The sequence below is a fragment of the Bemisia tabaci genome, chromosome 7, assembly GCF_918797505.1.
Source record: "Bemisia tabaci chromosome 7, PGI_BMITA_v3".
Lineage (NCBI taxonomy): Eukaryota > Metazoa > Arthropoda > Insecta > Hemiptera > Aleyrodidae > Bemisia > Bemisia tabaci.
The window spans coordinates 12,790,483-12,802,591 of record NC_092799.1 but is presented as its reverse complement, the minus strand read 5'-3'; the positions used below and the strand labels follow the sequence as shown (position 1 = coordinate 12,802,591).

At 42.9% G+C, this 12,109-nt stretch overlaps 2 protein-coding genes across 2 annotated transcripts in view; both read right to left on the bottom strand.

Annotated features, from left to right (window-relative positions):
• The window catches only part of LOC109035277 (uncharacterized), a 34,427-nt gene extending 32,382 nt beyond the window's left edge, over positions 1-2,045 (bottom strand). Inside the window, exon 1 of the mRNA XM_072302989.1 lies at positions 1,810-2,045. The gene's annotated coding sequence lies outside the window, so the exon portion shown is untranslated. The remainder of the gene's footprint in view (positions 1-1,809) is intronic.
• Positions 2,046-5,109: 3,064 nt separating this feature from the next.
• LOC109035378 (chitinase-like protein 3) lies at positions 5,110-10,896 on the bottom strand. The gene is given in 3 exon segments (XM_072302796.1): positions 5,110-6,838; positions 6,840-8,013; positions 10,531-10,896. Coding segments are annotated over 2 exon segments (1,959 nt in total). The 5' UTR covers positions 7,962-8,013; positions 10,531-10,896; the 3' UTR covers positions 5,110-6,001.
• Between the last annotated feature and the right edge of the window lie 1,213 nt (positions 10,897-12,109).

Below are 12,109 nucleotides of genomic sequence, written 5' to 3'. Positions count from 1 at the left end.
CTGAAATACACTCCTTACTGTGCAATTTGCGTTGTTAGGAACGCGCTTTTTCAAATTTCCCGCGTCTGGGGGCAGTTTTCTAATTACCGGAAACGAGCGAACGGCGGGCTCGGTGATTTCCGGAAGATGCCGAGTCGTTGTTGTTGTTATTTTTTCCTTCAGTTTGTTTACAAACCCAACGTGATCTCCTATAGTGGTCCATATACGCTTTATGCGGTAACCAAATCGATCAACTTTTAAATATTCAACGCAATCCTTCTACATTTCATTTCACGATGTCACGAGCTCCGATTTTTAGGTTATGTTGTCAGTTTTAGTTGACCGGAAATAGCCGCGAGTTGCCATTAATTGTTTCCGTTAGAAAACTGCCCCCAGACGGGGGAAATTTGAAAAAGCGCGTTCCTAACAACACAAATTGCGCAGTAAGGAGTGTATTTCAGACTTTTTTAATGTGACCATCGTAATTTTCGTGTCATTTAACCTCTAAAAAGTCTATTCGCACGGCTGTATCTCTCGCATGCAACAGGCCCATTCATACTGAATGAGTGGACAGTTAGTGAACCATTCTAGCTTAAATTGCGAAGCTAAGATTTCTTCTGATTTTGAAATAGACAATTATCCAAATATGTTGTTAAAGATCTTCAGTGAAACAACCTCTATCAAATGTCCATGATGTTTTTCAGAAATTTTTAACTCTGAATGAACATTTATTTTAAAAAAAAGTTCTTGATGTTTCATGAATAACAGATAAGTTACAAGTTTGGCGGTAGATCAGAAGTAAAACAATTTCAAGCCCAAGAAGTAGCCCGAGCTTGGAGAAATTGACATTTGAATCAATTTTTCCTGTCAAATTATGAAAATTTCAGATATCGTTTTAAGAAAATGTTCAAAACTACATATAGGTCTTAAAAAAAGACTATCTGACCAGGTATTTATAAAAAATATGAGAATTAGCCTGCAACATAAATAAAGTGGCTTGGAGGACGAGGCGCACAAGTGCAGTTTTGTTCTATTTCAAGAAATACGTGTTTAAAGTTTCAAAATCACATGATGCGGAGCCTTATATCGGAAAGAATGTTCAAATTGTGAATTTTTCACAGAATATCCTTCAAGATTGATTTTAATTGAAATCATAAATGACACATTCTTTTCAATAATTGCCGCACCCAGGCTTTTTGTCTTTCAAATCTTTAATACACTGAAAAAAAGATAAGTAGAATTTACCATTCCTTCACGCTGTATTTTACACAGCGTGAATTTAAAGTCGATTCTGCCAGGGGAATGGTTACCTGTACCAGTATATAGTAACGTTTACCTTTTTTCTGGCAGAATATCTCTGAATTCACGCTATGTGAAATACAGCGGGAAGGAATAGTGAATTCTACCAACCCAAGTAGCAAAATAGAATTTTTTCTAGAAAAAACAAAGAAAATGAGAGTTATCCAGAAAATAGAAAGAAAAAACATTGCGAGTCAAAAGTCTGACCAAAGAAAATAGATCTATTTCATAGGTCTACTTTCTGTCAACTTCCCATTTGGAAAAAAGATAGAAAACTCATTGAAAGTAGAATTATTTTCCAGCCAATTTCTTAATGTTTTCTTTTAAGAAAATGCAAGGAAAAATATTTTTTCTTTCTATTTTCTGGTGTCTATTTTCTAGACCTAGGTACTTTATACCTATTTTCTTTCAAGAAAATTGTTCTATCTAGAAAGTAGACTTTTTCTTGATGAGCGCCACCTAGAAAGTAGCTGACAATGCTACTTGGGAATCTTTTTTTCAGTGTACATACATCCATCGTTGACACCTTACCTGGCTCAAATCGCACGAGCAGAAAAAAAGCGGGAGGAGCCGGGAACCGTCGGAAGCTCGCACTTTCGCCGAAAACGCTTTCGCCCACAACTCGCACTGCTCCACAAAGTCGATGTCAATTTCGCGACGAAAGTGGCCCGGGACAAAAAAAAACTTACACGCGTACGAGTCGGGAGACCAGTAACCTGCGGTCAGCGTCGACCGGAAACTTTCATTACACTGAACTCGAGAGCTCGCGTTTGTTGCTTGTTGCGCGTTCAAGAGCCCCCCGCCCCCCGGGCCCCTCGAACTTCTATATCGAGTACCGAAACCGGGTTCAAGCATGTCTCGGTGCATCCAAGATGCCGACCGATGCCGCGCCGCTTTCCCTCTCCCACTAGGCCTAGGTCAAACTATGCGCGGTTGCCATAACGCTGAAAATGTGGAGTTTTAAACGAGAGAAACCATTGGATAGGTAAATGAACGCATAGACAGATCAAGACACTCCAAACGGGGGGGGGGGGGGGGGTCTGGTGGGTGTGGAGTATAATACATATAAGAATTTTGTATTGCAATTGCCTTCCTGAATGGACGTAACCAGTGAAGCACCAAACAGCATAATTATCTCTTCGAGGGAAAATTGTACTCATATGGGCTTTTCCCCCTGTATTGAGATGTTCAGTTTTATGCTGAAAAACGCACGTTAGCAGAAAACTCCAACATACTGTCTTACGACCCGTGCGTCCACCGCAATCAGTTGGATTGCATTTTGCAAAAAGGAACCACTAGCATTGCAATGCTGCTAAGATTGTGCAACTTCTTTTGTCTTGGAGGAAAAACCCGATTATCCATTAATAGTTTCTATTTTACTCGCTAAAAACTGTAAATTCAAGACAAAAATTACCATCTAAATTTCATAGTTTTTCACGATTTCCGCAATTTTATCGCAATAGATGAAGTTGCACAATCTTAGCATCATTGCAATGCTAGTGGCTCCTTTTTGCAAAATGCAATCCAGTTTGTACAATTATTTGGTTGATTCGACACGGGAAAACTAAAACACAAAAATGACTCAAGTGCTTGTGTTATTTCGTGTTTTACTTTTCATATTAACTCACCAATGTTTGTTACCTTTTTTTCTGCGCACCTGCCAGCTCAAAGGTCCGGTGGGCTTGGGCCTGAGAATTTTCGAAAGTTTAAAGCATCTACTATGCAGAACCGTAGGTTAAGGTGGCCAGAGAGTGCATGTTCACAGCTTAAATTGAAACGTTGGGAGTGAAAGGGCGCTTCTCAGTTGCGGTGTTTCAGAATCTCCAATGCTAATTTGTTTTTCAAGTAGGAAACTAGTGCGTAAATCTTCTGGAATTCTAGTTAAGAGCGTTGCAAAGTGATGAAGAATATTCAGAAAAGTTTTGACTGATTGCATATAAAGATATTTGTGTCGATCACAATGGATCAAACGTATGCCGTAAATTCTGGGACACCGCAACTAAGAAACGTTCTTTCTGCGCCCAGTGCTTCAATTGGATTGCTTTTTGCATAAAGGAACCACTAGCATTGCAATGTTGCTAAGATTGTGCAACTTCTTTTGTCTTGGAGGAAAAACCCGATTATCCTTTAATAGTTTCTATTTTACTCGCTAAAAAATGTAAATTTAAGACAAAAATTACCATCTAAATTTCATAGTTTTTCACAATTTCCGCAATTTTATTGCAAAGGATGAAGTTGCGCAATCTTAGCATCATTGCAATGCTAGTGGTTCCTTTTTGCAAAATGCAGTCCAATTAGGAATGGAAAGTCCAGGGCCGGATTTACCTACTTGCAGCTCATGGGCCGCCTGTATTTTGCCGCCCCCCCCCCCCTCTCATTCGTTTTGAAACATCAATAAAAACCATCAAATGAACGTGCCAGCGGGGGAGGGGTGCATAAGACGCGTTTACTCGTGTTGGACACATTTTTTGCGAAAACCCTGACAACACTACCAGCAAAAGTTCACGGGACTTCGCGCGAAAGTTCAGTTCCGTAAACCTATCTCTGTGGGGACAAGGACTTTCATTTGTAAGAAATGAACTAAAAAATTAAGAAAGTACAAACACAATATTTGGTTTAATGATTTTAACTTCCGCCGCCGCGCCGCGCCGCGCTGACCGCACCGTGTTTGGCGCAGTGCGTGAAGTATTCCGACAGTCTTGTAGGCGCTGCGAGTTTCACGCCGACCGCTGCTGAACGCACTGTGATTGACGCAATGCTTGAAGTATTCACGCAGTCTTGTAGGCGCTTCCGTTTACGCTGACCGCAATGACGCACTCTGTTGATGCAATGCGTGAAGTATCGGCAGTCTTGTGGCGCTAATATGTGTTACATGCCGATCGCCGCGCCGAGGGCTTCTCCGGTTCATCTCAAGTCCTTATCATCATTTCTCTCTAAGTCGCGCCGTCCGGGCCAAATTGCGTGTTTTAACTACTTGGTTTCTCTCTTAACTTGAATAAATAAAGGTGCTGTCTCTTGTATCTCTGAAAGACGACAAAATTAGAAATTATTATACTCTCAGGAAATGAGAGATAATGACGCCTTCTCTCGTTTGTAATTTTTTTTTCTAAATACGATTTTTTTTATACCTACATTTAAAAAAATTGCAAAATTTGCCGCCCCCTATAGATTTGCCGCCATGGGCCGCGGTCCATGTGGCCACCCCCTTAATCCGGCCCTGGGAAATGCTTGGATGGTGTTACTTAATACTCGTGTGAATTGTCTGTATTTAGCTTATTTGAGCACGAAATAACTTGAATTTTTCAGATATTGTATGTAATGCATCAAAAACTGATGTTGTTTTGTTGCATTTTTTGTACATACATAAGAGTCGCTCTCGTAGCAATCTCCAGCGCTCTGCAACGCGTAACCGCCACAAAACTTGGTCCTCCCACAAGTCGTCAGGGAGTTGGGATTTTTTCAAAAAAAAAGAAAGAAAAGTTTTGTAGCCTCTTGAATTCAATATATACAAATTGATTTGTAAAAATAAAAGGAGTAACGCAACAGAAAGTACGGAAAAGTATTGGAAGCTATTCAAAACTGACCAAGCGAGCACCTTAAATACGCAGCCTTTAAGCAAATGCTTCATTTCCTGTAAAACTGAGATAAATTAAACCAGTTCAAATTAAGCTAGTGCTTCCAAAATGATATTTTGCACAGCGGGGATCAAAAAATGAGAAAATGAGGAAGACGCATCCATTTTCCATCATTTTGGCTGCCTTGAGTTTAAAGTACGCACAAACAGAATAACACTGACGGGATGGACATAAAAAACAAATTTATTTTTTTTTTAAATTTTTTTATTTTTTTTGTTTTTGACACCGTAATCTAGATCCGTGGTTTTTTCCTCCCGTCAATATTTCTCTAGGAGAAAATTGTCCTCGAATGAGGCTTTTCCTATGTTGTTATAATGGGCCTCTCAACTAGGTCCGAACCAGCGAGAAAGAAAAATCAGAGGTTTTTTCTACACAATCTCACGTCGGAAACGATGCACACACCGGGCATCCGAATGTGAGTATTTTATCCTCGTGAAATTTTGTAGAGAGAACACATAACTCAGTTTTGAACTGAAAAACACAAAAATAGCCAGAATAATTCAACTAAAAAACACAAGACAATGACTGATCACGCAGGCTAGAAAACAACAAAACACGAAGCCTGGGCCGTTTTGGGGTGGTTTTAACCCTCCTCTCGATCAGGAAACAAAAATTATAAACATTTTTAAAAATCAAAATACCTAGACCCCCATTTGGTGATATCAAAAAGTGAGATTATCACCAGGTTTCATTGCCTGAATTCATGCCTCGCCTACAGCTCCATTTTCATGGTATACTGAATTGAATCAGTGAGAACGAAAACACACCAACTCGGAAAAATGAAAAGAATCAAGACACACACGAAACCGAACAGTAAATGAAGAAATTAGTCTTAGAAAGAGATTTTTGGTGCCGAAGTACAAGCACTTAAGGGCATATCAAAGGTCCAAGTTGGAACAGATGCGCTAACTTCAATGAATTTTATAAAAATTGACCGCCTCTTGAGAAAATTGAGCAATTTCGAGTTACTGAGTTGGTGTGTCTTGGAACTCACTGATTCAATTTAAAACTTGATGGCAAAATCACCATCTCTCCATGAAACTGTAAGAATTATTATCACAGATAAAAGATTAATCACACATTCTACTTTAACGTCTTTTCGTGTAGTCAACGCATCCTTCACAAGCACAGTGTTCAGGCGAAGCGCCGCAGTAGCCAGCCGAAGAACAACAATGATAACCGGGGTCATTGGGATTACAAATCGGGACCCGACCGTTGATCCTCGGGACCGAAGGACCACACCGAGCTGCGAGGACTCCGTCATCCCACGTGTACCACAGTTTCTCACCAAGTGCCCCCGGTTTCTCGTAGCTCACACAGCCATCGCACCTGCAGTACGCATCCCCTGAGCCGCAAAACCCAGCCGCGGAACAGCAAGAGCTCCGACTGTCAGGATTACAGATCGGCACCGTACCGTCCGGCAATTTCGGGGCTTTCGGCCCGCACCGCGGTTGATCAACCGCCGCGATCTCGTACCCGACGTGCCACCTCACCGGGCCCGTCGGCTTCACCGGTTCCTCGACCAGTTTCTCCGGGTGCGCCGCGTAGTCGACGCAGCCCTCGCAGGCGCAGAACTCCTCGCCGCCCCCGCAGTATCCGTGCGGGCCGCAGCACGAAAGCCCCGGGGCCTCCGGGTCGCAGACCGGGTAGAAACCCTTGTAGAGCGGCGCCGTCTTCCCGCACATGCCCGCGTTCTTCTTGTCTTCGTCCCAGGTCCACCACCGCTTCTCGCCGTCGAGCGGGTTGCACTTGTACCTCCCACCGCCCGCGCCGACGCTACACCCGGTTTCGAAGACGGTGTCCAGGAGAGATGAGTCCGCGCTGTCCTGGTCCACCGACCAGATCATAACACCCCCTAGATTATACTCATTCGCGTATTTGATCTTCTCGCGTATCGAGCGTTCGTCCTCGTAACTCAAGACGAAGTTTCCCGTTGATGGCCCAAGGGGTACTAGAGCGGCTGTCCCATCTCTTCTCGAAAGCTGGATTCTCCTGGAGGTGCCATTCCGTCAGCAGCTCCCGGTAAGAGGCGGAGCCCCCATAGCTTCCGTTGTTGAGTCGTTCCGCTACGCGGAACAAAGGGTAGTCAGCATTTTTACTCGGCGATGTCCGGTACCAGAAATGACCGTAAAACGGGACACCCATCACGATCTTGCTAGGGTCCTGCCCGCTGCAGACGTAGTGCTTGACGGCCCAGTCGACGTTCTGCTTGCGGGAGTAGCCGCTCGGGCCGGCGTGCCTGAGCGGGGCGTTCGGGCCGACGAAGGAGCCCTGCTCGGAGTTCCAGGCGCCGAAGAAGTCGTAAGACATGACGCCGATCCAATCGACGTGGCGCAACAGGTTCCGGACGTCGTACCCGGCGACCGCGTACTGGTCGGACGCGGCAGCGACGGAGATCAACCGGTTCGGCCCGAGCTTGGCTCGAAGATCGCGCAGGAACGTGACGTAGTTAGCTCTGTCTTCGGGTTTGCCCTTGGAGGCGATGCCGACGACAGGAAACTCCCAGTCTACGTCGACGCCGTCGAATCGGTGTTGGGTCAGGATCCGGGCGATCTCGTTGACGAGGAGGTTGCGACCTCCATCGCTGGATAAGACCGGGGAGAAGTGTTGGGAGTTCTCACCTCCGCCGATGGCGAAGGAGACCTGGAAGTTGAGTCCTTGATCCAAGTGGGCTTTCCTGGCGACGAAGAGGTCGTTGAGACGATCTTTTGATGTTTGGTCGGATGATAGGGAAAGTCGGCCGCTCGGGTCCATGTGGACGAAAGCGAAGATGGCGTTTGTGAGGCCAAGCGATTGTTTTACGGTGAATGGGTGTAATGACCACTGCGTTACGTAACCTACGATGCGTCTGGCGCATTTGTTTCCTCCCGATGAAGCGCGCTCTTTCAACGCGCGTAGTTGCGCGAGGTCGGTATCGGTGGATCTGATTGATCTTTGGTGGATTCCGGGGCGGATTGCAGATTCCGATTTCTCGACGTTGGCCGTGATGTTTGAGACTCTGCAGAGGAATACCAGTGCTACAGTAGGTAGCAAGAAGTGAAGTTGCATTGTGGTCTCTTTCGGTGTTTTGCGTCCCCCGGCCTGGACTGTTGTAGATTAGCTGGAACAAATGAAATAAATCTTTCGTGATCTGCAGTCTGATCATACTATAAATGGACTGCATTGAGCAGAAAGGAACCAAGCCACATCAGTTATTGCCAAATTTAATTGGGCAATTTCATTTTTTACACGCAAAAGGTTATGCAGATTTTTGTGCAAATTTCAGTGAACTTTCTGCATAGCACGAAGCAAATTCCTTAAAATTGTCAAGGAACCCGCACGAACGTTCTCTGGTAAAAAATTGAATTTTCTAGTTAAAGTTAGCAAAAACTGATGTGGCTTGGTTCCTTCCTGCTGAACAAGGTCCATATATACTACATTTTGCAATGGAAAAAGGATATTTCTGGGTCGTCCATAATAGCATGTATCTGCATAGGGAAGCAAATGGCACACACGTTGTTTCTAAATTGAGTCAGAAATAGTAGATAGTTTCAGGCTCGGACTGGCCATAAGGCCAATCTGCCATTGGCAGATACGCCCCCTTGGCGCGCCGAAAACGCGCCCCTCAGACTGATAGCAAAATAGAAGAGAAAAAAAATTACGATCAAGAATATATGCGGAAAATTTCTTAAATGAACGGAAGAAGAGAGAGGTAGCAGTAAAAAAAGGTGCTATAACGCATGACAAAGGTGGAAAGAGGTCCAAGAACTACTTTTTGAAGCGTAAACACCTTTCTGTGAAAATTTATCCTTTTTGTTGACATACAGGCGCTTTATCATCCCCCACCTTTATTCCCTATACGTGCTGATACGACGGCGCAGAGATACAACTATTCGTACTTGATGGACGTCCGCGGTGCATCTGAAAAATTGAAGGCGCGATGACGCGCAGCGTGAACGCTCAATGCTCTGCTATATGCTGTCAATGAGGTGTCGCTCAAATTTGGGAGAAAAGTTAAAAAAGAGGCCCGAACACATCTCTCTTACTTTCGGCTGTGTTACTCAAGTAGTGCTTGAAGCACCATTACGAATGAGACAAACGGTAAGAAACACAATATGGAAATACAAGGAGGGAAAGTATGCGCGTTTACGACGGCGCAGAGATACAAATATTCGCACTTGATGGACGTCCATGCTGCATCTGCAAAATTGAAGGCGCGATGACGCGAAGCGTGAGCTCTCAATGCTCTGCTGTATGTATGCTGTCATTGGTATCGCTCAGATTCGGGAGTTAAGAAAGAGGCCCGAATACGCCTTTCCTGTCTCTGGCTGTGGCAATACTCGTTCTCTCTTCTTTTTTCAGGTTCTTGTCTGAATCTTTTTTAGGATGGATTTGCAGACCCACGTCTTAAGCTCGTGTAATCCGTAGTACTGGCTTGGTTCTTTTGGAAAGAATGGGGCTTGGATGCGTCTAGTGGCTTCAATTTTTCATCTGTTTTCTTTTTTTTTAATTTCAGAAGTCTGGCGGTTACTTCAATACGATCAATTTTGCAATTTTTACTCTGTGCGATTAAGTAACTTTGAACCTGAAAGTAGCGTAAACTTGCGCTGCTTTGCCAAAATTTTCTGAGCCCTTCTCCACTTAGGCAGTCGAGAGTTGCAAAATTTCCTCCCAGAAAGTGTTCACTTTTGGGGAAAATATGAATACTTTTCCTTGATATTTTCAGGAACTTTAGGAGAAATTGCAAGCAAAATTATCCAAAAAATTGGAAGAAAAATGTTCATAAGTTCAGATCTGGACAAACATGCACCCCTTTCAATATGGAAGAAAGCTACTCTACTATGAAAGCGGGATTTCTACATTCTAATGAGGTTTTGACTAAAATTTCATGTAAAATACGCCGAATCAACAAGAACTTATTGCATTTTTCAAGCCGTTCCTAAGTGATTTTGAAAGCTTTAAATATTTTACAAGTTTTCAAGTTGACAGATCGTGCTATTAAAAAATTTCAAATTCGAGGTTTTTTTTTTTTGAAAGGGGGAGGGGTGTTGGGATACCCTCTGTTGACGCCCGCCTAAGTGGCTTCTAAATTCTCATTTGGAAATATGCACGGTGCCCTAACCGCAATCCCCCACCCCCTTTTGCAAAAATTTATTTATCTTTCCCAACGAAGTGATAAATCTCTAATAAATGTATTACGCGGATATTAACTGCTTTTTCCAAAGCTTGACCATTGTTTTATTGAGTCAATAATCTGTACTTGTCTCACTGTCGGCCACATTTTCTCTGTTTATTGTTCGATTTGTTAATTAGCTTCATCAAAAAACAAGCCCGGCTTTATTACTGATTACTGTAACGAAAGTGTAGTTAGCATGGTGATTGATAGGTAAACGATACTGCAAATCAGACAGAAAATGATAATGCTGTATTGGAGGCTAGGGTCACGTTGTATCATTTAAAATTGTTCTCCATCTCTTTAATTTAATTAATCAACGTACCTATACGAAAGAAATCAGAGTTTACAATTATCAGTCTTTCAGTAATCAATGTTGATAAAAGCCTACATCAATTATTAAAATATCCCGCAAATTGAACTCATAACTTCCAAAATATGGGCTACCATGAACAAAATGTTTACCTTTTCGTCAGCTCAGATGCGCACCCAACACAAAGGCCTTATCGGAGTGACATTTGATGCTTTCACGCTTGTAAATCACTTGAAACTTCAATTAATTAGTTATAAATTTTTCAACGAAATATTTAATTTGTAAAACGTTCATGCTCAAATAATATGTATTCACTGGTCAATTTTAAAGTTGAAGAGAGGAAAATGGAGTAGAGTGAAATGTTACCGCTGGGAAGGACTGATTCGATATGAAGACCTGTTGAGGGAGAAGCGTTGACAACTGATCATAAGTTGAGCTCGCGGTTTTTTGTCGCTGTCGGGGATTCCCATTCGTATCTGATTCGTCGCTCCTCTGACTTGAGAGCGTATCTCAACTTTCAATCAAGCCGTGTCGTCCATTCAACCCCGTGCTTTCTCGGGCTCATGTGGAAATTGAGATATGCCTTTACTTCAGAGGAGCAGCGAATCGAGACCACGGGATAAACCAATTCACTGCGTCAGATTGATCGTGGAAAAGTCGCGGTGTTAACTAACTTCAGTCTTCGATACAGCGACTTAAAGGGCTTGCTCATATAACAGAAATGCTTTTGAGAACAATAATAACAAGAAAGTTAAAGCCAAATAACTGCATTTTTTATATAAAAATGAACCAATGTTACATTTTACCTGAAGCTTTTCGATCACAGAGGATCATCCTCAGAGGTATAAATATTGCAAATACAATATTATGGTGAAGTGTACATGTACAAAAGTAACATTGGTTCATTTTTATATAAAAATGCAGTTATTTGGCTTTGACTTTCTTGTTATTATTGTCCTCATTTTATTAACTGCTAAAATCCATCTTAAAAAAGAATCAGACAAGAACCTGAAAAAAGAAGAAAGAACGAGTATCAATACAGCCGAAGACAGGAAAGACGTATATTGGCCTCTTTTTTTAACTTTTCTCCCGAATCGGAGCGACACCTCATTGACAGCTTATAGCAGAGCATTGAGAGCCGCGCTTCGCGTCATCGCGCCTTCAATTTTTCAGATGCAGCCTGGACGTCCATCAAGTACGAATAGTTGTATCTCTGCGCCGTCGTTAACGCGCATCCTTTTCCTCCGTCTATTTCCATATTTTGTTTGTTTCCGTATTGCCGCAATCACACGCTGAATCGAGTAACAAAGTACACAAATTCGTACCTTGTTAAATGGTCCATTCAATCTAAAAAAGCAAACTCTGAGAACTTCCCTAACTTTCTCAGAAAAAATATTTTATCGGGAGAAACGAGGCGACGTCGGAGTGCTCATACGACGTCGAAACACAGTATGGGCTTAGAGCCCCATTGTTAGATGCCGCGATTGTCCTAATACGAGTTCGAATAATCACGTCCAACCAAACACGGTGCGGTCGGCGTCCTTCTATATCAGCGCCTGCAAGACTGCAGGAATACTTCACGCATTGCACCAAACGCAATGCGAGAGTTATCTATACTATAAGCTCCAAGACCTCCTAATTTTGCGAAACTGGTGACGCTTAGTTCCAGCGTTCTACCGGGCCGATTTTCATGATTTTTGCGGCTATCGACGGGCAATTGTGTCTAGATAA